At 42.5% G+C, this 27291-nt stretch overlaps 1 protein-coding gene across 1 annotated transcript in view; it reads left to right on the forward strand.

Moving 5' to 3' along the window:
* Nucleotides 1–5964: 5964 nt before the first annotated feature.
* SGO2 (shugoshin 2) overlaps nucleotides 5965–27291 on the forward strand; it is a 23284-nt gene continuing 1957 nt past the window's right edge. The window contains exons 1-7 of the mRNA XM_019523191.1: nucleotides 5965–6427; nucleotides 7817–7992; nucleotides 8265–8342; nucleotides 10459–10541; nucleotides 12999–13237; nucleotides 15111–17105; nucleotides 18414–18561. Coding sequence (XP_019378736.1) covers nucleotides 6265–6427; nucleotides 7817–7992; nucleotides 8265–8342; nucleotides 10459–10541; nucleotides 12999–13237; nucleotides 15111–17105; nucleotides 18414–18561 — 2882 coding nt within the window. The 5' untranslated portion in view covers nucleotides 5965–6264. The remainder of the gene's footprint in view (nucleotides 6428–7816; nucleotides 7993–8264; nucleotides 8343–10458; nucleotides 10542–12998; nucleotides 13238–15110; nucleotides 17106–18413; nucleotides 18562–27291) is intronic.

Consider the following 27291-nt stretch of genomic DNA (forward strand, 5'->3'; position numbering starts at 1 on the left):
TTTTCCCCAACAGATCCCAGTGGTCAGAAATGGTTTTCACTGGTTTAGTTCAGCACTGAGACTGAGCACTTTCATCTTCAACTTGAAGTTCAGGGTAGAATTTTGAGCAAATTCAGAATGCAGATGTCCTCTGTTCATAAGAAAGATATGATGTGAACATATAGCCTGGGCTGTATTGGCTTTCTATAGGTTTTTGAGTGGCAATTCAAGTTGACGGTAGTCTTTATCTCCCTTAATGCCAAATACCTCTGATTCTGTTCTTTGTTCCATAATGGCAGGTTGGGTGCATTTGTGTTCTTGGTCACAAAGTTGGACTTCAGGGAGCATGTGATTGGGCATTTTCTATGAAGAGTCATAGGTTAGATTTTCAAAGGTGAGCAGGGGATTGACTCTCACTACTGCAACAATAATGGGTTTTGTGGCAAAAATCACTCTGCTCTATAACCATAATCTGTGGAATAAGTCCCTAATTACATTCTATAAATGTATAGTTTGACAGTCTTCAAGACTCATTGCAAAGTACATTTCCAGTGTCTGGTGTCTCATTATTTATAAGATTTGTTTTTGATTTAATGGGTTGCTTTGTTGCCATACAAATTCACCATTTTAAATCTTTGTTTTTAATAACTCAGGATCAGATATTATAAGTTGATTTACATATGTATAATTATATATCATATAAATGACAAAACCAAATAGAAGAGCATGTCTTGCTTAAATGACAGTAGTCACTTTTGATTCTGTCAAACTCTTTTGGCCCTGTGGGCAGGGGTATGTGGCATGGGGCCAGCCCATGGGCTGGATGAATGATAGGAGGCCAGACTGAGTCCACAGGCCCTTCGGCCATGCAGAATCCAGTGTGCATGGCACCTGCTTCAGGATTGTGCCATATGCAGCACCCTTGCATGGTTGGCAATCCCTTGATTTTAGGATGATCTCTACCATGGCCCATCAGTGGGCCTTGTCGTGTCTTAAGAGTCCAATCCTCTGGCCACAGAAGTTGCAGGTCTTTCTGCAGGGGACGGTAGTCTGCAGACTAGTATTCCTCTGCTTTTTCTTCCTCTGTTCTCTCTTCTCTGCTTTGAGGGCAAGATACTTTACCGAGAAACAGGCTGCTACTTTGTTGAGGTTGTGGCACCACTGGAGGCAGATGTAGGGCCAGTTTGGGATGCACACTGCACATAGCTCCTACTCCAGCTGGTTCAGGACCCATGCTGTATGTGGTGACCAGTTTGGATTAGATGAGGCAGGTGCTGCAGGTCCTAGACTGACTTGAGCAGGGCCCAGGGTGCCACACATCCCAAACTAGCCAGGGAAGGCACTATGTGCAGCGCATGTCCTGGGCCCTGTGCATGGGGCTGTTGTGGTGCATGCTGAGTGGGTCAGCTTCAAGACCCAGGCACCAGATGGGGCTCTATGGACTGGATCTCCTACACCCGTTTTAGAAGGGTGCTAAATGCTTAGAACTATAGTAATGGGAGCAACAGAAGCAGCAAAATGGATCAAGGCCCCAGTCCTGCTCCCATACCAATGTGGAACCATACACTGTAGTATTATACAAGCCTCAGTTATGTTGATTGGTTTTTCCAGGACTGGGACCAGCATTTCCAAATTATCTTAAGAAAATCCTTTTACCTGACATTCTAATGAACACAGCTGTTTTTCATTTTACATATTTTCTCTCTGTGTCTGATCATAGATAAATGAAAACTACTATTACAGGGAACAGAAGCATTACTGAGTGATAGGCCTAGAGGATAAATACTAAGAAAGATTTTTGATCTGGTGCTTCATAATTACATTCAGGTAGCATAGTTTACGGGAGCAAGTTCAGGGGATTAGGGAACATTTCACTTCTTAGTATAACAGTGCACTAATGCAATGAAACATACAGGAATACAAAAATCAATGGATATGACTGCTTACCTAAGTGTTAATGTAATGACCATAGTCTTGTTTTTATTCATATACTGATGAGTCTGTTCTGAATTTTAGTAAATTTGAATAAATCTGTATAACAGTACTTGTCCATTTGATCAATAAAATAAGTATGTTGCATAACATCCCTCAGTATTTTGCATTTGCCATGTTGTACTCTTCAAATCTGCTACCTGGCAAGTAGAAAGACCCATGGGGCTTAGAGGTAAGGTATCTTTCTGATGAGGCAACCTACTGTATTTTGCTGGTATGAGAGCTACTATCACTGGGTGCTATGACTTACAGAAATGTAATCCAGTTAAAATATTAGAATCCTGTTGCCCTCTGTCTTTTTATTTCCTAGATACCTTTGTCTTTCCTCTTTTCCACTAGGAACAAAATGTGCATGTTCTCTTATGTCACACCCAGAGCTGACCCCCAAACCTGCTGCCTCGTTTTCAGGTGCAGGTTGTGCAGCAATAAACCTGCTAGCCCCAGCTCTAGGTGTCAGCTGTAAACCCGAGCTCTGACTCCTGTTGTGCAAGGACTATCCTTGAATCGTGATTGACTTATTACAGCTTGTTGTGCAACTCCCACAGACCTTGTTAGTGCCTTGCCACTTCTCCCGTCCGGCAGGCAGGGACACCCTACATCTACCGTGCACGAAGGACCTGTTGCTACATTTGTCCTCTTGACTAAGCAGAGGGGCAAGATCGCAACAGAGCAGCTCTGCGCCCGGGGCAGCACCGCCTCATGCGCTGCCGCTGCTGGGTCTTCTTAGTGCCCACTCCCAACGCAGCGCCTTCGCCTCCTCCCCAGTCGCGCTCACTTGGCCGTGACCGCTGCCAGCACCGCCCCCACGAATTTGGACCAATCATTTCTGCAGTCGAGTCGTAGCCCCGCCCCTACCGTACTGCACATCCGCCTCTAGCTGACTGTCCGCGCGCTAGCTGCGGCCTCCCCCTCCCAGTGCACGCGAGGGCCGGGCTGCAGTTGAGCGGCTGCGCGGCGCGGCCGTTGGTCCGCCCGCGGGGTCTCCACGCCCCTGCTCTAGAGGTGCCGGCTACGGCGGGAGGGGCTGAGGCGGGGCCGGCACGGAGCAGCTGGGCCGGGAGCGCGGAGGCGCTGGGTGTTCCCTCCTGTCTTGTGTCTGCTCCAATGTCACGCTTCATAGGTGGTCGGGCGGGCTTGACCCCGCGGTTCTGTGCGGGCCGCGCTGCGGGAGCTCATTCCCCTCCCCGCGGCCTGAGCTTCTGGATCCTGCTGGGGTCTCCTCACCCAAACGACCCGCTCCACTCCCCTGTGCCAGGGCACGGCTGGTGCTTGGCACATTGCCGGGGCTGGGTTAAGGCAGAGGCAAACTAGGCACATGCCCAAGGCTCTATGTGAAGGAGTGGCCCAGTTGTGCTTATTTTGCACATTATAACTATTGAGTGAGAAAAAATTAGGGGCCTGAGTTTGTCTAGGGCCCACTAAAGGGTTAATCCAGCCCTGCCCTTTTCGCCTTCCTTTCTTGTGGCCCTGCATTTGCCCTTGGCCCTTCCTGGTGAGGCCCCTGTCCTGTGTCCCAGCCCTGCAGGCTGTTTGCAGCTCAAGCTAAAAGCCTTTGCTGAGGGCCATCATATTCCTTCCAATGCAGAAAGGTCTGACAGTGAAGCCTTGTCCCTAGCGCTGTCAGGATGCCCAGGAAGGCTAGAGTTTGTTTTGTGAATTTGATCCTGTGCTGCACATCTAACCATGATGACAGGGCTAATGCAGCAGGATCTTCTGCCTAGATTGGTTATTTTTGCCTAGTTTCTTGTGTTGTTTAAACATGGCTCATATAAATATGTAATCTAGCAAGTTAGAGACCATTCTACCGAAGGTAAGAGGGGTTTTTACTTTGATCTTAAATGGAATAATACAGCCCTAGGCCCCTAGCATACTGAAAAAATTTCTAGTTTAACTGGAGGAAAATGTGTCGCAATGTGATGACACACCACATCACCTGCACCCCGTTTTCAAAATCCTAGATCCGTTATGGCTGCTTCCAGATGTTAAACAACCCCTGCTTTCCTGGAAGAAGCAGCGAGTTATTTCAGCCCCACTCTGCAGCCTCTGTAAAAATTGGGAACTTCAGCTGGGTTTTGGCGATTTTAGCTAAGGCTGATTTGATCAGCTGTTAGATAAAAGCACCAAAAAAGCCCCACTAGAGCACCAGGTCTTTACAGATGTTGGGCAAGCTGGGTGCAAGTAACGTGCTGCCTCTGGGCATGTGTGGGGCGTGGGGTGGGAACACAACAAGTTTAAAGTAAAACACTATTATTTATTTATTTATTTGTTTATTTTACATCTGCAAGCACCCCATGTGTGAATCTCTCCATTATAAGCCAGCAGTGTGCCCTTGTTTGAAGAAGGCTAGTAGCATAGTGGGCTGCATTAGTAGGAGTGTTGCCAGCAGATCAAGGGATATGGTTATTCCCTTCTATTTAGCACTGGTGAGGCTACATCTGGAGTATTGTGTCCTGTTTTAGGCCCTGCACTACAGGAAGGATGTGGACAAATTGGAGAGACTCCAGCAGAGGGCAATGAAAATGGTGAGCGGGCTGGGGCACATGAAGGGAGGCTGAGGGAAGTGGGCTTATTTAGTTTCAGAAAACAAGACCTCATGGGGGGAAGGGGGCAGGATTTGATAGCAGCCTTCAACCACTTGAAGGGTGGTTCCAAAGAGGATGGAGCTGGACTGTTCTTAGTGGTGGCAGGTGACAGAACAAGGAGCAATGGTCTCAAGTTGCAGCAAGGGAAGTTTAGGTTAGATATTAGGAAAAACTTTCTAGGAACGTAGTGAAGCTGTAGAAAAGGCTACCCAGAGAGGTGGTGGACTAGAGGTTTTAAGACACAGCTAGACAAAGCCTTGGCTGGGATGATATAGTTGGGCCTGGTTCTGCTTTGAGCAGGAAGTTGGACTAGATGATCTCCTGAGGTCCTTTTGAACCATAATTTTCTATGATACATGGAGATGTGTGGTTGGGGCTTTAGGAATACAATTAGAATATGACCTCATATGCGCATCCAAATATAATTTTAGTGTTGCCTCTCTCTTGACTTTAGCAAGAATCTTGTGATACTTGGTAATACGCAAAAACCGAACTCCTAGAAGCTGTTTAGATATTTGAAGATCTCAGCCGTTTTAAGTAAGATTCGAGCCAACATGGTTTCAGAGATCAGTTCTGAAATATGATCCAGCTCCTCTTCAAAGTCAGAAAGTAATAAATATAAAGAACAACAATGTATTTTAAAATCCTGTGATTCTAAGCACATTTCATATTTTGGGATACTGACTTACTTTTGCATGCACAGAGTAGGTAGTAAGAATTCAAATGCTATTTAGCTGAATGTGGACTTCTAAGAGTTTGGATTAACAGAGCAATAACTGGTTACATTGTGAAGGATTTGAAGTGAAATTGGCCATTTTATTTGAGTTTTAAATGTAAAGTTTAGGTTATGCAGAATCATAGAAAATTAGGGTTGGGTGGGCCTCAAGAAGTCATCTAGTCAACCACCTGCTCAAAGCAGGACCCACCACAACTAGATCATCCCAGCCAAGGCTTTGTCTAGCCAAGCCTTAAAAACCTCCAAGGATGGGTAGTTCACAGTCTCTCTGAGTAACCTGTTCCAGTATTTTACTGCCCTCCTTGTGAGGTTTTCTCAGTATCTAACCTAAATTTCCTTTGCTGCAACTTGAGACCACTGGTCCTTGATCTGTATCTGCCACCACTGAGAACGGTCTAGCTCCGTCCTCTTTGGAACCACTTTTCAGGTAGGTGAAGGCTGCTGTTAAATCCACTCTTAGCCTTCTCTTCTCCAGATTAAATAAACCCAGTTCCTTCAGCCTCTCCCCAGAAGTCATGTGCTCCAGCCCCCTCACCGTTTTTGTTGCCCTCTGCTGGACTCTCCATTTTGTCCACATCCTCTCTGTAGCAGGGGGCCCAAAACTGGACACTGTACTCCAGATGTGACGTCACCAATGCGAAATAGAAGAGAATAATCACTTCCCTCAATCTGCTGGCAACCTTGAGAAGATTAGAGGGAACTTTTAAATACCTCAACACTGATTTTTCAGTTTCTCTGTTTACTAATTAAATATTTGTATGATAATGCACATGTTGAAAACAAGGCAACAACTCAGTATCGTTGTAGGTACCCTTAAATGGATAGGACTAGCTAGGTTAACTTGGCATTTTTAACTGAGAACAAGGTATCTAACACAGTGAAGTTAATCCTCTGAACTCTAAACTAGCCCTAACTGGTGATGTAATCTTTTTTTTAATAGAATGAAATTATGAATCAATCCTTTGGGCATTCTTGATGACAAAAGGGATTGTTCTGACAATGGAGAAACAAGCATCTGCTGAAACATCCTCCAGTTGCACACTGGGTGCTCTTGGAGGGCATATGAAGCAGGAGAGAACTTTCAGAGCTGCAAAGCTGAATGCTTCTCTTGCATCCAAAATCAAAAGTAAAATAAGAAGTGAGTGCTATTACTTTACGGTGAAATAAATTACAGCATATAATCTGTATATTCTGTGTACAATTAAAGTAAATAGTATGTGCTTAATAAGTGTGATTTGCTAAACTGATGCCTGAATAAAGAAAATGATAATTAATGTAATAACAAGAATTTTAGAATGGGATAGGGGGTTAAGTAAGACACAAGATTTAAAATGACCATATCTAGATTATTTAATGTATTCTTGTATGTGACATAGGCCAAATATTTTGTGGCTCAACGCTTATGACACTCATACTCTTCCATTGGACATTCAAATATTGAAGCAGCCAAAGTGGTGGACCTTTTTGAAAATGTTCTCCTTACTATCAACTTGGCCACATCCTGCTAGTGATAAATGTAAGAAATACTTCATGGAACCAGATAGTGAAAATTAAGGGTACTGATGGTAGTGTTGGGGTGATGTGTTTAACATCTTACAGTAACCGAACAGTGTCTGCACTCTGTGGCATTAGTAGCCTCATTTTACAGGCTTCAGAGCTAAACACATACATTTGCTATCATAGTTCTGAGAGAAAGATAATTAAGTGAGACTTAGTTTTTCCATGTTGGAAATCAGGTTTGTATTTTAACCCTACCAAAATGACCCTGTGAAACTTCTCTAATCCTCAGTTTCCTCATGTGTAAAATGAAAGGAAATAATAGATACTTGTCTGTCTTCTAAGGCAGAAGTGAGGCGTTACTGAATATTTGTGGGGAGTGAAGTACAACTGGAACTAAAGAAATCCTTTCTGCAACCCAGTGTCCCTTATGTTAAGGCAAAGAATATTTTGAGAGTGCGATCTTTTTTTCCCACGTCTTGTCTTGTTCTATGTGTAATATAAATGCAATGCAGAAAGCTCAGAGATGACTTGGAATATATGCACTGTCTTTGAGAGCCTAAGAATGCTGTAGCAGTTGGGCAAACAGTGACCATTGTGAGTGGACAGACTTTCAGGACAGTGGGAAGCATGTCTGGACTAGAGAATTCTTCCGACTGCCAAATTTTAAATTCCTACCCAAAATGCTTAGGATACTAGAGCTCTTAACATCAAAAGCCACCAAACACCTACATCATTGTCAAAACTACCTTTATGCTAATTTCCATTGCTATGAGAAACAGCTGCACTGTTTTTTGCTCAAAAAATTCCAAACTGACTCCAAAATCACACATTTAGCTTTACCTTAAACCTGAGTGGTTAGTGTTCAAAACTGAGAACTGGAAACAAGTTTGTAATGAATAATGTTATGCAACTATAGGAAAAGTGTTAAGCGTGCAGCCTGTAATTTGTATTGAGACAGTCTGGTTTAGAAAGTGTTGAGGGATAGGTAAAAAGTAGAATATTTGTATTATTTTGTCTTCTTCTACAGACAACTCTTCTTTTTTTAAAATATCTTTAAAATATAATAATAAAGCATTGGCTCTGGCTCTGAGTGCAGAGAAGGAAAATTCTCGGAGGCTGAAGAATGAGAAGCTCTTTCTTCAGAAAGAAGTAGAGGAGCTGCAATTTCATAACATTTTGCTTCGTCAAAAACTGAACTGTTTGGTATGCTGTCAAGTAATATGGTTACACTTTCATTGGATCATCTTGACCTGTTCTGTGTCCCACTAACAACATTCTTACACCTGTCTTAGCATTATAATCCTCCTTTTCCCTTGTATTTATTAGCAATTTTTATGTTTACTTTTTTTCTGACTTGATCATGAAAATGTATTACAGGGTGCCTTTACTTTTGTTTGTTGTTTTTCATAAATAAATCTTCAGTCATTTAAAGACAGTGTCTTTAAAACTTCATCTGTGACTTTTTATATATGCAGAACAAAACACTCATAGATATAGAAGCATTTTTGAATAATAATCTCTTAACTGCAATCAAAATAAGCAGTCTTTCTGAGGTAAGTTTCTGTTTTTTAAGCATATTGTAGATAGAAGGGATTACTGCTTAGTTTTTTAGTCAGTATTATAGCTTAAGCACGGATACATTTTTCTGTAGCACCTGAGAGACTTATGAGGGTAAATTATTTAGGCACTTTTGAAAAATGTGTCCTAAGTATTTAGATTTTTTTGTGAAATCCTGGCATTAGTAAAGTTAGTGAAATTTTTTTTTCCTGACTTCAAAGAACCCAAGATATTTTGTCCCTTGTCTTCTGAGACCCTGGTTCTAAACTTACCAACTTGTCTTAATGCAAGTTGTACAAAGGTGCTGCTGATCAATCAATAGGTGGCAGCCTTCACCAGCGAGCCAGTATTGTTCTAACCTGGCATGGACTGTGCTAGGGGAGTTCACATCTTTCATAAAGAACCTCTTGCTCAGTGGTGCTCAAAATATGGCCTGTGAAGCCAAGTCATCTGGCCCATGGGGGGCAGTGCCAATTTTAATTGCAGCTCTGGGGTTGAACCTGGCACGTGGAATAGTTGTGTGAACCAGAAAGGTTGAGTACCCAGAGATGTGGGTTTTCCAGAAGATTATGAGTCAGAAAATTTTTCAATGCCCTAAATAGAGTGTGATCTCATTCAGCATGTTTATTTGACTTATATTTAGTAAACAAAACTAAAAAAGTACCCGCATCTTAATTTTATGTCCCAATAGCCACAAGTATTTGAACTGAAATATTTGATTAGGAAAAAAATTGAATACAGCACACTTAATGTGCTTTAAGTGTTATATTTAAACAAATGCAAAGCTTTATGCAGAAAGAAATTATTGGAATATTTTTAAAAACATAAAGACAATACACAAAAGCATGTACTTCCCTTGCATTGTTTGTTTAAACTGAAGGGAAAAAAAAAGGAGCTGAAAACTGTTGACACACTAACTTCAACACACCTAAAGAACTAGGCATGATATGCTGTGGTTGTCCACTCATGCATCTATTGCAACAGAGTTTAACTCTTCCCCTGAGATCATTGCGCCACCTCCAGTTTCATTGTCACTATCTGTAGAATCACTTGCATGACTTATTAGTTCTATTTCAGAATCAGTTTGAGGCCAATCTGATTCAGAACTACTTGAACCACATTCTCTTTTGCTAAGGGATGGTTTTTTTAGCAATGAGCCTATGGGTAAGGGCAACTTATCGTTACACTGCATCTTTTCACTAATTCTGCTTCTGAATGATTCCCCAGAAGCAAGAGATTTTGAGAACTAGAAACAAGCTTAGTGGTGCATTCATTTTGTTTTGATTTGACCTGCACACTCAATTAGGTGAATTCATAATTTGATTTTTGGTTTGGCTTATTATGTGAGTATATTTACTTCCCTGTTTACAAATCAATAAAACATATATGTACTCCCTCACATACTTCCTAGGGATAATCACCTGAAAAACATTAATTACAACTTTGAAACTGCCAAGCTTGCCTAATACTGTATTGGCATCCATTCATTGTTACTAATTTAATTTTATGAAACAATGAATTTTTAGAAATGGAAAATTTCCTGTGGAAAAATAAAGCCCTGGAAAAATTTCCACCCCACATCTCTGTGAGTACCATTACTCTAGCTGCAAACAAATGTGAGTGTTAGACCCAGTATCACAGCAGTATCCCGAATAGTTCCTTAAGTTCTGCTTTCCTACATGTTTAATTTCAGTACAATTTTTTTCAAATTTTCTGTTTGAAACTATTGTTCAGCATTCTTCTGCATTCCTATATAGCTTCTGCACTTCAGTACTGCCTGAAGTAATTTCTGTATATGTACAGCTTATAAACTACTTTAGGATGAAAATAAGTATAAATATTTAGTTGAACACAAAATAAATTATACTTCATTGTTGTATTCTTAAATTGTTGTATTCCTTTGATGAAATATTCTTTAGGCTGTGCAGATTTATATATGTGTGCTCGCTCACTCTGCATATGTAATGATGATGAACAGCAGTATCTCCTGCACTTCTAACTGGCTAATCTGTTTTTTGCCAATGATTTAATTTTTCTAGAGAGCATTTCCAATACTGCAGACCTTTGAGCAGCTTCTAAGATAACTAATTCCCTGTTCTTCTTTTTTCTTAGCATCTTCAGAGTCCGCTTCTACAACCAGGTGGTAAAAACAGCCATGTTGGTGACCCATCCAAGATTTCACATCATTCAGTTAGGTAATATCTAACAAATAGGAGAGCTTAGGGACATGGAATTCAGAAGCTTTTATAGATTTAACTACAGCATATTATTCTGTAAAGAATCATTTAAAAAAATCAGGAAAACTTTATGTCTAGTTTGATAAAGAATTATATGAGACTTAAAAATGATTAGCAAAATATGCATCATATTTACTTGAATCTAAAACAAGGTTTTCCCTCAGGTAGCATAGGGATGGGGAGAGGGAGCAGTACTGCAGCTCTGATTCTGACCCTGAGCCTGGGTTGGGGCCAGAGTCAAACCCACAGTAGCCTCCTGCTCCCCCCTCTGTTTGCCCTCTGCAGTTTCTGCCACCTGCCCTGTCTTTAGGGTTACCATATTTCTGGGTTTTCCTGGACATGTCCTCTTTTTTGGACCCCTGTGCTGCATTTGTGTGGCTTTTTAAAATAAGAGCAAGTGTCTGGGTTTTCTGCTCTCCCAGGCTGGCTGCTTGGGGCTGGAAGCAGTGGGCAAGGTGATTGGCTTTTGGGGGTCATGTGCTCCCTGTGCAGGTTCTGGCAATGCAGAGAGAGAGTGAGGGAGTGAGCAAGTGCCACTGCAGGAGCTGCTTCAGCAGCAGGGCTGGGGTGGGGCAGGGGTCTGCGGGTCGGGAATAAGGGGCACTGGCAGTGCTGAGGGGCAGGGCATGGGGCTGCGGGTTGGGAGTAAGGGGCACCGGCAGGCCTGGAAGGGGGACGGGGGCTGTGGATCAGGAGTGAGGGTCACAGAGGATGGGGCAGGTGACTGTGGGTTGGGTATGCAGGGCACTGGCAGTGCCAGGGGGCTGCAGGTCAGGAGTGAGGGGCACCAACAAGGGGTGGGGGGGCAGGGTGCTGCTGTTTAGGAGTGAGGGGCACTGGCAAGGCTGGAGTCAGTGGGTACAGAGTGAGGGGCAGCAGCAGGGTTTGGGGGATGTGACTTGTCAGTGAGGGGCAAGAAAATGGGCAGGGGCAGGGCACCAGCATGTCACTGCTTCCCACTCCCTCCTCCCCCCCCTATTCCCCCTGCCTCTGTGACAGGTGTCCTCTTTTTTGGACCTGGAAATATGGTAACCCTACCTATCTTACTGTCATACACAGTTTGGCTCTGGCTCAGGTTAGATTTCCTCCCAGGTGTGGAATACAGGGAAACTCTGCCACCTGTCCAGCCAGTCAGCGGTGCTGCTGCATGGCTTGGCAATGGCTACACTTCCGCATGCTGTGCTCTGTGACCTAGCAGGGAACAGCCCAAGCAACATCTGACAGTAATTGGGGAATGAAGGAAGGGGCAGAAATCACAGGGAGTGGAAAGGAAGGAACAGAGATTGTGGGGAGTCTGGGTAGGGAGATGCAGGTGGGGGGGCAGAAAGGCTGCATTGGGAAGATGTGCAGGAGCAGGGGGCAAGGGAGCTGTCTGACTCACCCCTACCTCTCCCTGGAGCCACTGCTTTCCCTGCTGTAGCAATGGTGGGGGGTGAGGGGGAATTTTAGATACTCCTCCAATAATTAGATTCTACACCTGGAAAATAATAACACATTAATAAATTTTCCACATATAGAATCTAATTGGTGGGGGGTAGTCTTAAATTCGTGGTCATTTTAGATTAGAGTAAATACAGTAAGCAGCCAAACTACAGCCTGAATAGATTTGCTCCTTACTCTTGTTTGACTTTTTTCAGCATGCAGCAGAAATTATAGCAGAGGTGGGCAAACTGTGATCTGGGGGCTGGATCTAGCCCACCAATTGATTGCATCTGGCCTATGGCTGCCTCTGTGGCACTCAAAATGCTGCTGAGCCCTGCCCATCCCCACTCAGGGCAGCCCACGCTGCACTCTCACCCACACCCATTCTGCACCTGCCAACAGGACTGCCTCAGCACTGGCCCTGGGCAACGCGCACAATTTCCCAGTGCAATGAGCAGCCACCTGTGGGCAGCTGAGTGGGTGAAAGGCAGCCAGGAGCTGGAGCAGGAGCTACAGCTCCGTGCACTGGGGCAGTTGCTACCCAGCTGCAGCTTCCCCCCTGCTTGTCTGGGCACATGATGTTGCCACTTGTCTGTGCTACCTGTTGCCCAAAATGGTGCAGAAGGTGCAGGAGGCAGTGAGAGCTGAGCAGTATCTGAATAATTGCAGCAGCAGTGGGAGTAGCCCCACCAGGAAGCTGTGAGCACTGGCAGTGCCATTGGTGAGAGTGGGCAGGGCTTGGCCCTGTGTGGAGCGCTGGGGGGCAGCTGTGGGCCAGATGAGGGGTGGGGGTTGGACTGCACCTGTACTACACTGCCTAGGTGAGTTCTGCTGCCTCCTACCCTGCCCCCCCAGCTCCAGCCAGTTCCTAGGACCTAGCATGTGGACAGCCCCCTCCACACACGCACGTGCCCTGTTCCCCCCAACACACACACATACACACTATATAAAACAATAACATTTCTACTTCATAGTACAATTTGTGATTTTCAGATCTGGAGGAATGTCTCTGAAGATTCCTTCAGTTGCAGCACATAATGCAAAACAGAAAAACAGCCCTTCTGTATGTGAAATAGCAGATGATCTTTGTAAAAACACTGCTGTTGCATCCAACAAAGTCTCCTCAGATAAGATCAGTTCTGAACTGTTACTGAGTTCTGAGAAAGGTAATTCAAAACCAAATGAAATAGACAAAATGGAAACGGTCTTAGATGCAAATGTGTGTGTCAAAGGTATGCTAATTTATTGTTTAATAGATTTGATTTTTAGACATTACTATAACTTGGCCTATAAAAGTGATTTAATTGCCATCTGATACAGTGCATCTAAGTGAGAATTACAGTTCATGCCATTTCAGGCTGCTTTCAAATTCATAAACCTTAATATTTATTTTTTACTTAATTTAAAGAGGATGTTCACCCAGAACTGTACCTGTGCTAAAATTATTTAAAGATCAGTTCTTGTAAGAATAATAACCTAAATGCAATAAAATTAACATTAACTTACTATAACTCAAGAAAATGTAGTATACTCTATTTCAACCACATCTACCCCCTTCTTGCAGATTGCTTACATTCTGTCAGCTCTGTGAAGCTAGAAACTCCAAAGCATTAACAAATAAACCAGACTTTATCAAATAAACAGATTTGGGATATTTTGGACATGGGTAAACATCTCCTAGAGGTGAGAGGCCCACTCAGACAACGCCATGCTGCTACCTATGATAAGTTGACTGCAACCTGCAGCGCTGGCTGCGCCTGTGATCATGCCACACTGGAGAGAGTCCCAATTAAGAAAGACCATGCTTGGCATCTGGTGCAGCTAGTACCTGTCTGTTTACACCAGTAATTTGTATTACTGTAACAACTGAGTTCCAGGACTCAAATATAAATAGTCTTCATTGACAGATCAGCAGTTCCCTGTTGCTATGTTTTTCTGTCTTTTTAAATATTTCTTCCTGTACTTCCTGAGATCTGGGTGGCATTTTATAACTCCCTCTTTGGCATTCAACTCATTTTTTTCATGAACAGCTCCAGACTGCCAGCTAACTTTTGATCTGCTTGTCTGACTACGTACTCCTATTGGATAATGTTGGATAAAGATCTCCTAGCAATTTAGGAACATCAGCTTTCCTTGCTTTTATTATAAGAGCTAATGCTGCCTTCAGAGCTATTGAGTAAGCTGGGTAATGATAGGAAACTGTGCAACCTCTGACTTGAGAGCCCGGAGAGAGAGATCAGTTGGGCATAACTTTGGTAGCTTGTTTTATGATTGAAATTGAAATTTTCTTCCCCAAACTTCCATCTCTGCGCCAGGGATTTGGAAGTATTTAGGGTCCTCTAGGGTTTCCATGCTTATGGGCCATTGCAGCAAATTTGGGAGCCATAAGAGCTGTGGCTGATTTTCCAGATTTACAGAAGTGGAGATAAGAACTTAAAATCAGTAATAGCCAGGGCTTCTAAAGTTTCTAGGCTCTCAGTTCAACAGTAAAGAGACTGGAGGTAGTCCCTGGCATTCTGCATCACTGGACTGTCCCAAAGCAGCAGACCCTGAGTTGAACGACTGAGAGATGGAGATATAAAGGAAGGTATTACCTGTGGATTACTATTTTCTCTTACTAGACTGGGTAAACACCTGATTCCATACTTTCCTACAGAATAGTCTTTATGGTAGACTGTACTGAGGCTGCAGAATTTAGAATAAGATTTCTGGCTCCAGGACAGCCTTCTTGGCTGGCTGCCCCAGACTCTGGAAACCTGTGTTTTCCAACAACCCACCAGAAAACTTGCTTGCAGTTTGATGAAAGTTTGTCAAATTTGTGATGTTCTACTAAAATATTTCGGGTTTCACAAGTATTTTCCAATGAAAGTTTTGATGGGAAATGTCTAACCTGCCTTAGTCAACAGCATCTCATGATCAACATGGAAGGCAGTTGATAGCTTCTATTTCTGTGTGTGTGTTGTATATAGTATATACTATATACAGCATATTCTGAAGAAAAAAATGCAATGTTTCTAAAATGGGCGTTTCTGTATTTCATGACAGTCGAACAATATTGTTCCTCTCTTTTTTTAAAGTAATTTAAATTTGCTTTTTTCGTTGCAGAAAATCAGCCATGGACAGAACTCAATTGTAGCTGTGTTTTCATCTCTGATGTCAGTAATGTACCATCTATGGGCCCATTTGAAGAGTTTATGAAACCACACAATGATAGTCCATTACCATTAAATGAAAATATGACTCAGTGGAAGAAACATGCACTATTTTGTAGATCAGATATCAAATCTACTATAAAGGAATGTAATAAAGAGGGGAGTCTAAATAATGAGTCACATAATATAACTGATAATGGCAGTGTGATTACCACTACAAGTGCTCGGCCAAAACTAAGTATGTTGCCTCAACTTCCTCCTTCACCAGTTCAGTCCGTCAATGAATTTGGTAAGACAGAATCAAATAAGATGCACTTGGTTAGTGACAGAAAGCCTGAGGAAACTGTTTATGATGCTGATATGGAATTGACAGCTAGTGATTTGCGCGAGATCCTCACAGTTGCATCAAAAGCCAAAAATAATAGGAATAGTAATGTAAAAAATGATAAAATTTCGGCAAATTTAAGAAAGGTGAGATATTCAAATACAGGAAAAAAGGATAAAAAGAAAATGAACAGCAATACTAGAAGCATTTCTGGTTTTCCAAATGAGGAAGGGCACAAAAATACTGAAGTTGCTAAAAATTCAAATATTGCTGAACCAGAAGCTGACATGTTTCAAATGCAGATAAAACCTGTGGCTCAAGGGAATGCTTTGAAGAAATGGAAATTACTGAGAATCAATAAACATGATGTTGGACAGAACTCTCAAAGCAATCATAAAAATGTTGGACAGACCTATGTGGTTAATTTAGCATATCCTGATGAACCAAAACAAGAAAAAAATAAAGAAGGTTGCTTGGAAAACATGGCTGACAAGCTCCCAAACCCTGACTTTATCTTATCCTGTAGCAAGGTGCTATCAAAAGATTATAGTACTAAAAGTTTACAAAGTAAAGAAAATGACATGTCCAATACCTTGTCTCTAGAGCAGAACTTAGCAGTTACAAATGGGAAGTATAATAGACCAAAAATAAACAGAAAAAACTTTCAAATCTCTTCTGAAATGAGCAAAACAAATTACTATAGAGAAAAAACTGGACAGCAGCCAGACAGCTGTTCAAAAAGTTCCAATGCAAAGGCATGCCAATCTGATTGTAAGACGAAACAAGACCAGAAGAGTAACAGAAAGAGTGAATATCACAAAGATGATAGTTGCAGGGACAGTTCTAGTTATACTGTACCTATTCAGAAGATAGGCCAAAAGGTTAATATTTCACCAGGAAGCTCAAAGCGTCTCTTGACAAAAAATAGCCAGAAAAATAATATTAATAAATCAAAAGATCTTGCACCATGTACATTTTCTGTAAAGCAGTGGTTAAAAAATGAAACCATGTCACACAGTGAGGTTCTTGGAAATAGAATTACCAAAACACAGCAAGTTCAGGGAGTTTTAGATATTCAGACCAGTAAACCTGAGAACAAACAATCAGCTAAATCCTCCTTAAAGAATGTGGTTGATTGCAGTGTTAAAAAGCCTTCTATTTTAATTTTCCCAGATAATCAGATTAAGAACAAAGTCAAAATTATTTCTAAGGATGCTGAGATTAGGCTAGAAGGATATGACAGGAGGCACATTGACCAGATGGAACAGAATGTTTGGGATGACCAAAAGACCCAAACAGAGGTGGAATCCTTCATGAACAAGTTGATTGTTAAACCAGAACTATTGCATATTATGCCTAAAGAATCAGAACTTTTAAAATTCTCACCTGTGGCCTGTTCTGAGGATATGTCAGTTGCTTCATGCAGCTCTTATCAAGGGAGTCTTTCACACAAAAAGCTCCCAGCTGTTGACCACCATAGAATTTCTGTAAACTTCCCTCTGCTAAAGAACTCTGAAATCTTAGAAAAAACTAATGAGACACCATTGTGCACTAATAAAAAAGGGAGGAAAGTTAAAATTACTTTTGAAGGATCTTGTCAAAAGAACTTAATACTATGCAATGGTAAGTATTTGAGCCATGAAAAATCTAATGAAAGGTTAGACTGTAATATGTTATATAGAGGAAAGGTAATTTCTTTGAATATTGCTAATATAGATCCCCCCACTATTAGTCATGTTATTTATCTTGATTTTAGTCATGAATTGTCAATCACTATCAAAAGTGGATGAAGTAGGGGTGGTAAAAAAAGATTGGAAATCACTGATACTGTTTTTTCTTTTTTGTGGTAGATAATATTCCTATTAGTTTATAATATGTACCAGGTTCATGTGTATTCAGGCTGCTTTAAGTGGTTTATAGTCTCTGTGAACCAACCATAGTTGGTGCTTGTACTATTCCTGTAAAGAGTGTAATAGAATTGTATTAGAAGATTTTCACCTGAAGAGTTAAAATGAAAGGTTAAGCAATTTCTTTGGCAATTATGTAAGGGTAAAATAATCATTTGAAGACCTATTAGATCCTGCTTCTTGCAAATGGAAGATAGAGCCAAGAGTCTTTTCCATTAACTCTCTCAATTCCTACCAATTACATTCCTATACGAACTACAATACAATACTAATACAACTACAATATTAATTCTGAGGCCTTTGCCAAGAAAATCCTGTTCAGAATTTGTCCAACATGCAGCTATTAAGACACTTTATAGGCATGCAGCTATAAAGACACCAGGGCATTTTTCTATATTTTACAGAAGAAAGTTCAAACTTTTCAATTGGGTTTAAATTTAAACAAATACGGTTAATCAGACTGAAGCAAAATAAGTTACCCTTGACAAACCAGGGGTATACAGTATCAGTTCCTTTTAATGTTACTCCTTTATCCAATAGCCTTAGAAATAAAATGGACTTAATACTATAACTCCTTTATACCTATATAAATGTTTATATGCAGTTTACAAGTAATCTTTTGGCATAGGGATATACTCCACATTGTGCTTTGCCCATCCTCTGAATCCCCAGGGATTTGAGCCCATGATGGGTTTCATAGTTAAATGCTGGCAATATCAGATTGCCACAAAAATTCCTTCTGATCATAGCTAGCCAGATTTAAATTATAGCAGTCGGTAGGTTGTACCGAGAGTCAAAGCAGTCCTCAATTCATTCCAAAGTAGTTAAATTACAAAACTGATGAAAAACACTTTCCTTGTCTAGTCACTGTCTTACGCTGAATGATACTTGGTAAATCAGATCATGTGATTCCAAAGTAGTATTTGTGCCAATTAACAAATATTAGTTTTAAAAACATTTTAAAAATTAATTTGGTAATTCAGAAATTATTTGAAATGAAGGATGCAAACAACTGTATTCACAGATAGTCAAGCTCTGCAAGATCTGACAAATATGAAATTATATCCCCATAATTCCTTGCCTGAAACCCAGAAAAAATTTGAAGAAAACTCAAAAACACCAACTAGACGAAGAAAAACCAACATTTGCTACAAAGAGCCCAGATTAAACAGGTTAGAACTATTTTTTTCCCAGCAAGTTGCATATTGCATCTGTATCTAAAGTATCTTATCTAAAGTACCAGCAAATTGCCCATCAAGCATGATGAGGAGGGGGGGACGGAGGCCTGCGTTGCCCCTCCACCCCCACCCTTGGGTCAGGGTCCAGCTTCCCTCCCTTCCCCACCTGCCACTTTGGGCCCAGGCTCATTCACTCTTCTCCCCCTCATTGTTTCGGGTCCAGTTCTCCCCCACCCCCTGCTGCTTCGGGTGCGGGCCCATGCCCCTCCCCCCGACCTCCTGCCTCCCAGAATGGGGGGGAGGGGAGTTTGCATGCAGGTGGGGCTGGTGGCCAGCAGTGGCAGCTGCCGGTGGAGGCAGCTGAAGGCAGTGGCAGGTGGCCATGCACTGCCACCGGTAAACTCCCCCTCCCCTTCCTGCTCTCTTCTTCCCCTCTCCCCGCTGCCTCCCACTCCCTGCTGGCTATTGTTGGGGGGGGACCCTGCTCCAGCCCCTCAGTCCCCATAGCGGCCCCTCAGTGTCATAGCAGCACTCTGCCATTTGGGGAGGTGAAGTCAGTGTTGTGCTGCCAGCACCCCATGCTGCTGCCATTTCCAAGGAGCAGGGCTGGGGGGAGTGAGGCCAGTACCACTGGCCTCACACCCCCACCTCCCCACTCCATCCCCATCATGATGGCAGCGCTCTGGTCCCCACTGTCTCCCTCTGCCTCCAAGGAGCAGGGACACGGTGGGGCGAGGTCGGCACTGTTGGCCTCACCCCCGCCCCCCAGCCCTTCAGTCCCTGGTGTCATGGCGCTCCAACCTGTCTCTCTGTCAGTTGGAGCACTCTTATTGGCTGCTGAGACAACCAGTCAGAGTGCAAATAAAGCGTTACAGACAGACAGACTAAGGTTTTTATAATATTAGAATTGTATCATTATTGTATCTAAAGTATCCCAAAAATATATATTTCTGTGACACCTGGCTGAAAGGCAGTACTATGGAGAAGGATATGGAAGTCTTGGTAGATCACAGACACAGTATGACTCTGTAGAGTGACATAGCTGCACAAAAGGCAAATGTGGTTTTGGGATGCATCAATAGAAACATTAGGTGGAAGACACAGGAGGTGATAGTGCCTCTCAGCTTGGCACTGGTTAGTAGGTGGCAGCAAGTCAAGTGTGCGAGTCTGCAGCGATCCAATCCGGCCACTTCGGATGGCCGCTTCGAGGAGTGGATGGCTGCTTTGGCCCCTGCATGAATCTCCTTGAAACTTGGCAGGCTTTGTGGCCTCAGCAAGAGCTACCACCCCTGCAGTTTTGACCCTCCTATGTTGTAACACAGACGTGACATGAGTTTTGTGTTCAAGGATTTGGGGTATGTCACAGGCCGGCTAGGCACTGTGAGTGTATCAGCCGTTAGGCTGCTGGGTTCGGGATCGAGGAGGGGAGTTGGGAGTGAAGTAAAGGCAAATTTACTTATAGCTTAGTATACAACAGTTAACAGAAACGTTAATGCGACAAACAGATAGTACAGTAATAAAGAGCTAATAGCGAATGATAACAACAGATAGAATAACAAAGAGTTCCGACATGGGGTTGGCAACTTATCGGCAGTCCCTCTACACCAGGTGCGCGCCAAGTTGTTCCAGCAAAGTCAGGCATCCCCGATCAACGCTGTCCGAGGGGTCACTGGGAAGGTCCCTTGGTCAGGATCTGGTCCTCACTCACACTGGGAGTCCAGGGTCCAGGCTTGGTACAACTATGGTTCTTCTGTCCCGTCCTTCTAACTCATCACTTGACATACACTTGACTTTATGCCTTATTTTATGCTAATCTGTTGGCTTTAGAGCCACTCACAATCTTACCCTATGGGATCAAAAGGTGTTAGAAATTATCATGAAAGGTTACAGCCCAAACTGGGGTTCACCCAATAAACAAATTACACCACATTACTTTGAGGTTTGAAATTAGCATTACCTGCCCAACCCCAACCCCTGTTTTTTTATTTCTTAGTTTCCTTGGAATGTGCTAATTATATTAGGTGGTCAGATCTTGTTATGGCTTGACCTTTAAAAAACCTGTTAGATCAGCTAATCTTGTAGTTTGGCTTATTTTTGGGGCCTAGTCAGTCTCATGATCAGTGCAAACAGTTAGATTCAACACTTTGGTTAAATTGTGACAGACAAATTCCACTTGCAGGTTGCAAACTTACAAGCTTTCTATTAGCTAATCTTTACTGCTTAGACAATTGCCTAAATGTTTCCAAGAGCATATATTTATTGCTCATGATAGTAACACCTCTGGTTCTGGCCATCACAGGGGTACAACTGCCCTCAACCCCCTGCACCGATCTTGAAACTTGGCAGACTTTGTGGCCTCAGTAAGAGCTACTACCCCACAGTTTTCACCCCGTTATGTTGGAACACCTAGATGTGACATGAGTTTTGCTTTCAAGAATTTGGGTGCTATTCCCCCAAGCCCCTGCATCAATCCTCTTGAAACTTGGCAGGCTTCATCCTCTCTGAAGAGTCTACCACCTCTGAAAATTTCATCCAAATTGGACAAAAAACAACAAAATTATAGATATTTTATTGTTTCCCCATTATACCCTATGGCTGGACTCCAAGGTGGCTCTGAAGCTCTTTGGAAGCTCCAAACCGCTTCGGGAAGCCTAATGAGGTCAGCACTTCGATCCGGATGTGCTGCTTTGGACCCCAAAGCTTCTCCAGATCTCAAGCTCTGGCCAAAGCGTAGCACAGCCCTACTGGTTAGGCCTCATATAGAGTATTGTGTGCAGTGTTGGGCTCCACATTTTTAAAAGAATGTAGAGAACTTAGGGTACAGAATCAGGAAACAAAAATGATAAAGGGCTTGGAAGGCAAGTCGTATGAATAGAGACCTACCTAATTTACAACAGAAGCTTAGGGTGCAGCGGCACCTTTAATCTTGCTCTTTTCTCTACACAGTGCCCCCAACTGCTGCTGCTAAGTAGCCAAGAGGCAATTAATGCCACAGTTTTTGCCTCTCAGCCACTCAGTAGCAGGAGGAGTGGAGGGGCATGCAGTGAAAAGAGCAAAATTAAAGGTCCCACTATGCTGTGAACTTCTGCCATGATTTAGGTAGGTCCCTACATATGAGGAGCGGTTGAAGGTGGTAGACATGTTCAGCTTGCAGAAGAGTTGCTTAGGAAGTGACATGATAGCAGTCTTCAAATACTTCAAGGACTGCCAGGCAAGGTTCTTTGAACAGATGTGATATCTTTTATTAGACCAACTGAGTAGTTGGAAAAAAGTTCTTAGCAAGTTTTCAGGCGCAATCACCCTTCTTCTGGTATAGGAAGTCTCTGCTCTTCTGAGACTCCAAGGAATGAGAGAAGCTATAAACTTCCATAGGACTTCAAGGACTGCCATAAAGAAGAGGGAAAATACCTTTTCTGTCTTGCTGCAGAGAGCAGGGCACAGACCTATGGCTTGAAGTTTCAGCAAAGTAAGTTTAGATTGGGTATCAGGAAAAACTTCACCGTTAAAATGGTGAGACAGTGAAAAAGACTGCCAGGGAAGCTGTGGAATCTCCCTCACTGAAAGTGATCAAGAAGAGTTGGGCAGCCACTGACTGGGGATTTTCTAGGCATATTTTTTATGGGTATTTCCGAGGCTTCTGGGCTTTGCTGGTTGATGCATGGGGCTAATATGGCCTGTCCCAATCCCCCCCACCCCCTGATGCTGCATATGTCAGGGCTTTTTTAAGCCTCCCTCAGAGGCATTGAGTGTTGATTGCAGCCAAGCCTGGGGCTTGTGACTGGGGTGTGCCAGTGTTTCTGCTGGCACTTAAGCCCAGGTGTTCCTGGCTTAAGGTTCTTGTCCCTTCACTCAAGGTGAGACTGATTGCCATATTTGGGGTCAGGAAGGAATTTTAACTCCTGCTCAGATTGGTAGGATTCTGGGGGTTTTTTTTTGCTTTTCTCTGTAGTGTGGGGTATGGCCCTCTTTCTGGGATCTCTTCAGCATATTAACAGCCTTTATAGCAGCAGGACATTGGCTGCTATGGTCCCCCTGTTTTACCTGTGGCAGATTAGGGTGTTATGTCTTGTATCAGGGTTGTATGCAGTTTTGCTAAGAGGTTACTGGAGTTGTATATAATGGTTTAGGTAGGGATGATCTTGCCTCAGGCAGAGAGTTGCACTAGATAACCACCTCTGGAGGTCCCTTCAATCCCTACTTCTCTATGTAGTATGGTGGACTACTGTGCCATTTAACTATTCCTACCATTCCAAATTTCAAATGTTTTGCTTTCAAAAATTCCAGAACAAGCCCCTTCATATTTACCCAGCTTGCTAATTGTTTAATACTACATCTGCTAATAACCTTCCATTACTGTATTTTCTCATTTGCCACCCCCGCCCCCCAAAATACATTCACCTTATTTTTGGAAGCCAGAGTGTAGAAAAACAAAGATTTTTCCAGAGTCATGGCTGACTATGTGATATGGAGTAAATCCTTCTGGAAACATAACTTATGCAGGGAGTCATCCCAAGAGAGCAGTCTAAGTGAGGCACCAGGAACTTGCTAGTGTGACTGAACAGAACTAGGTTAGACCACAAATGTTTCTAAGGGTAGTAGTAAGGCTGTTATAGTGGGGGCCAACCTTTTTGGCAGGCATACCACAAATTAGCCCCACACCCCTCTCAAATGTCATTCTGATCCCTTTTCTCTGCCTGGTCTGCTGCACTGCTTTCTGTTCCATACTCTGTGCTCCCAGCCTGATCTCCTGCTCTGCCTTCTGCTTCCTGCCCTGTCTGCTGTTGTGCTGCTGAAGCCCCAGTGGATTTACCAATAAAATAAATTCAGTAAGCCTTGTATTTGTAGGCCAAATCATAACTCCTCTTTTGAAATGAATGGTATATATAGGAATAAGAAAAATGTATCTATGTATTTACTAAACATGATAAAATTGGACACTGTCTTTCTGATGGTCATTCAGAAAACACTATGTCAGTTTCAGAAATATCCACTGTGATGAAGTACCTTTGCTCTAACTTTTGTATAAAAGGATGTAACGTTAACTATCTGGTGAAATCTAAGGGATCTGTAGAAGTTAGGACACACAAAAGTTCATTCCTTGGCTTACAAAAGTTGAAAAATAATAGCTACATCCTACTGAAGCTGGTTGCATCCATTGCTAACAGGTGTTGGGAGGACGTGCCTTTGTCACTAGGGTAAGTATTAGGGCTGACAAACAATTAAAATTAATTGCAACATTAAAAAATAAATAGTTGCAATTACTCACAATTCTGATTGTACAGTTAAACAATAGTCAGCACCCCCCCCACCCCACAGCCTGGAGCCCATGCACCCTCCAGCTCCTCTCTGCCCCCCACCAACAGCATACAGCTCCAGCCCCACCCCAGCCCGACCCACATGTACTCTGGAATCATGCCAGCTGCAGCAGACCAGCTGGAACCTGTGCGAACAGCCCCAACCCTTGCCCACCTCGTGCCAGATCCAGATTCATCCACCCATGCTGAACAGCAGCCAGGCAGCCAGGCAGAAGCTGCTGCTCAGTGCAAGGGAAAAGCAGCCCCTCCCCCTCACTACTGCTGGGTCTTTCTTGCTGCAGCCACCTGGAGCCCACACCCAGGCTGCCCTTCAGCTCCTGCACAGCCACTGCTGCCCCGCTGGGTGGCCTGGAGGTGGCAGTGACAGTGGCAAAGAGGAGCCATAGGGCAGTCCAGACATGGACTCCAAGCAGCTGCAGCAAGACGAACGCAGCAGCAGCAAGGGAAAGGGGCCAGTTTTCCCCCACACCAAGCAGCAGCTTCTGCCTGGCTGCAGGTGCTGCTGCCACTGCTCAGCATGGGCAGGTGATTCAGAGCAGGCACAAGGTGGGCCTGGTCGTGGCTGTGTGCGCGGGTTCCGACTGGTCCAGATCTGATTCACTCTGGTCCTCTCTGCCAGGCCAAGTCCAGAGAGGGCATGGGGGAGGCCATATTTTGCCTACCCACGGTTAAAACGTGTGTGTGATTAACACTCGTTACAAAAAATTAACACTTTAATGTGTTTTGTGTTAACTGTGTATATTAACTGTGATTAACTGCTAGCCATAGTATATATACTAGTAGGAAAATTCTAATTGAGAAATTTTGTCTCTCTACAGACTGTATCTTCTATATGAAATACCCTGGAGAAAGAAAACTATTGAACCAAAAAGCTAGCTTGTGAACTTGGGAAAAGTAATTTCCTAGATCTGGGACCTAGACCAGTGATTCTCAACCACAGTGCTGTAGCACCCTGGAGTGTCTTGAAACCCTTTCAAGGGTGACCCAGAGTGCCACACAATATTAGCCCTGTTAGGTGTGCAAGCATGATTCACAAGATAAGTCCAGAATTTTCAAAGACAAATCCATAATGTTAAAATCATTCTGACTTTGCGGTCTTTCTGAGTTCATTGCAGCTGAGGGATTGCTGTATTATTTTTATATCACCAAAAAATGAGTGAAAACTAAGATCTGGTATTTTCTGAGAAGTGCCTTAAGTCTAACAAGGGGTGCCTTGAACCTAAAAAGTTTGAGAACCACTGACCTAGAATATTGAGTTCATTGTCATAAGAGAAAAGAATGGTCATAGGTCTCACCGTTTTCATAACTTACTGCAAATCATTTATTTCCTTAGCTTTATCTTAATATGCTTCACACATTCATTCAGATACATACACACATATATAAAAAGAACTCCCAAAATTATCAATCTAAATTAATTAACTACCATACCATATAACTACCAAATTAATTAACTACCATATTATTTCACAGACAACATCCCTTAAACTAAGAGATGTGTCTTATTTTTGAAAGGCAGAATGAGGAATAAAAGTTCTTTTCATAATAAACAACTGAGTAGCAGTGGTTGGGGAGCTCCCCACACATCATGTGCACAGTTACTTTTGGGTTTTGCCTGGCAGAAGCTGAAATATCAGATCCTGACATTACTGTATTTTGTTGCTTATAATGTATGCCAATATTTCCAGTTTGTTTTGGGAGGGGGTGGTTGTATATCATACAAACTCATGAAGAAAACCTCAGTAATAATGTAAGCATTGTTATGAAATTATTAGTATTCTTATGATACTGGGTATTACAAACAATTTTGCTTTTTTCAGCTGTAAGAGAAACTTGCATTTTTTCATATATTATGCTTCCTGTCCATGTGACAGGATCCAGAGTCTCAAAGGAAAATAATTATCTAAACTGTGAAACTTGTAATGCAGTTCACAGTTTCTACTGTAGTTCAACATTTCATGTTATGTTCTTTTCATATTGTGTTTTGAAAGATGTATAAAACTTTGAAACTGTGCTGTATTTAGTATATTTGATGAAATTCTTTAATTTTGTGGGAAAATGTAATGTCAGATCATAAATACAAGGGATGTTTTGTGTGAAAGTAAACAAGCTACAAAATGGTCTTAAAAACATGTTATATCTTCTTGTATAAGATGCAAGTTGGTATAAATATGATCTTATATTGGAAAAATAATTTTGGTAAGATACTTACCTTTAGAAAAGTCCTGACTTTAAAAGAATACTCTCATTTAGCGTAGTTCAAAGAGTGGTGTGTAGCAGAGGTCAGCAACCTAACTGGAGCCTTTCAGTTTGGTCACAGACCTGGGGCTTCAGCAGTATTTGCTAGACAGAGGGGAGAGGCGGGGGTGGGTTTTGCAGATGGTCACTTTCTCTGTGCCACTACAGGGAGAAGCAGCTGTGGTGGGAGCTTTCTCCAGAAATGGTAGTAGTGTCTAGGTCCTAGTGCCCACCTGGCTCCCTACCTCTCATCTGGACTGGGTCATTTCATCCCACAACCTAGAGAGGTTGCCAGCTACTGGTCTATAATACAGATCCAAAAAAAGGGTGCAGATAGGCAACACTCTCATACTAGCGAAACCTGCCTTTACACCAGAGCAAACAAGAAACAGACAGATGATGTAAACTTCTACAATAGTGTATTTATTTATTGAATTTTTCCTGGAAAAAATGGGTAGAACTACCTTAGTGTAAGTTACGCTGGTGCATTTGCCGTCTATTTGCTTTCATCTCTGGAACAGCCATTTGCTCAAGATTAAACCTATGTTTACCTTCTTCTCACCACTTAGTAGTGAGGTGTTGTAATAACAACTATCATGAGCAACTCCCATGAAGTAGCTGCTCATTTGTCTGCTCATTTGATAAACAGAAATCTTATTGTACAGCCACAAAAAATTAAGTATGTCCCTTGAAAAATCCTTTTTGTAAGCATTCTGAAGTCTCCATGATTGACAGTGAATTTTGTGGTTGAAAAATGCTTCACATTTTAGAACATTTTGGTTTCTTCTAACTTATGTTTCCTGTCAATCTTGTAAAGTTTCCTTTATTGCTTTAATGCTTATCATGGCATAAGCTTTTTTGATATATATTTGCAACAAGTTTTGTATCCAAATCCAATTCTTCTAATTGAATTATGCCCTGATAGCATCAATATGTAAATCATGTGATTGTTTTGTACTAAATAAAATCTAGTGCCCTTGCAACAATTGGCTACTGATACAAAAAATAATCTAAATGTAATATGCGCGCGCACATGCACGTACGCGCGCGCACTAATACCCTGTCAACAATAATGGATTTCAGGGAGTGTTTATATGCGCCCCCCCTTGCCCCGTACTCACTCTTCAGGGCCAGCCATGTAAAGACTCCCTCTGCCACCACCTCCTCCAGC

This window comes from Gavialis gangeticus, unplaced genomic scaffold (genome assembly GCF_001723915.1).
Source record: "Gavialis gangeticus isolate Ggan-Ray unplaced genomic scaffold, GavGan_comp1, whole genome shotgun sequence".
Classification (NCBI taxonomy): domain Eukaryota; kingdom Metazoa; phylum Chordata; order Crocodylia; family Gavialidae; genus Gavialis; species Gavialis gangeticus.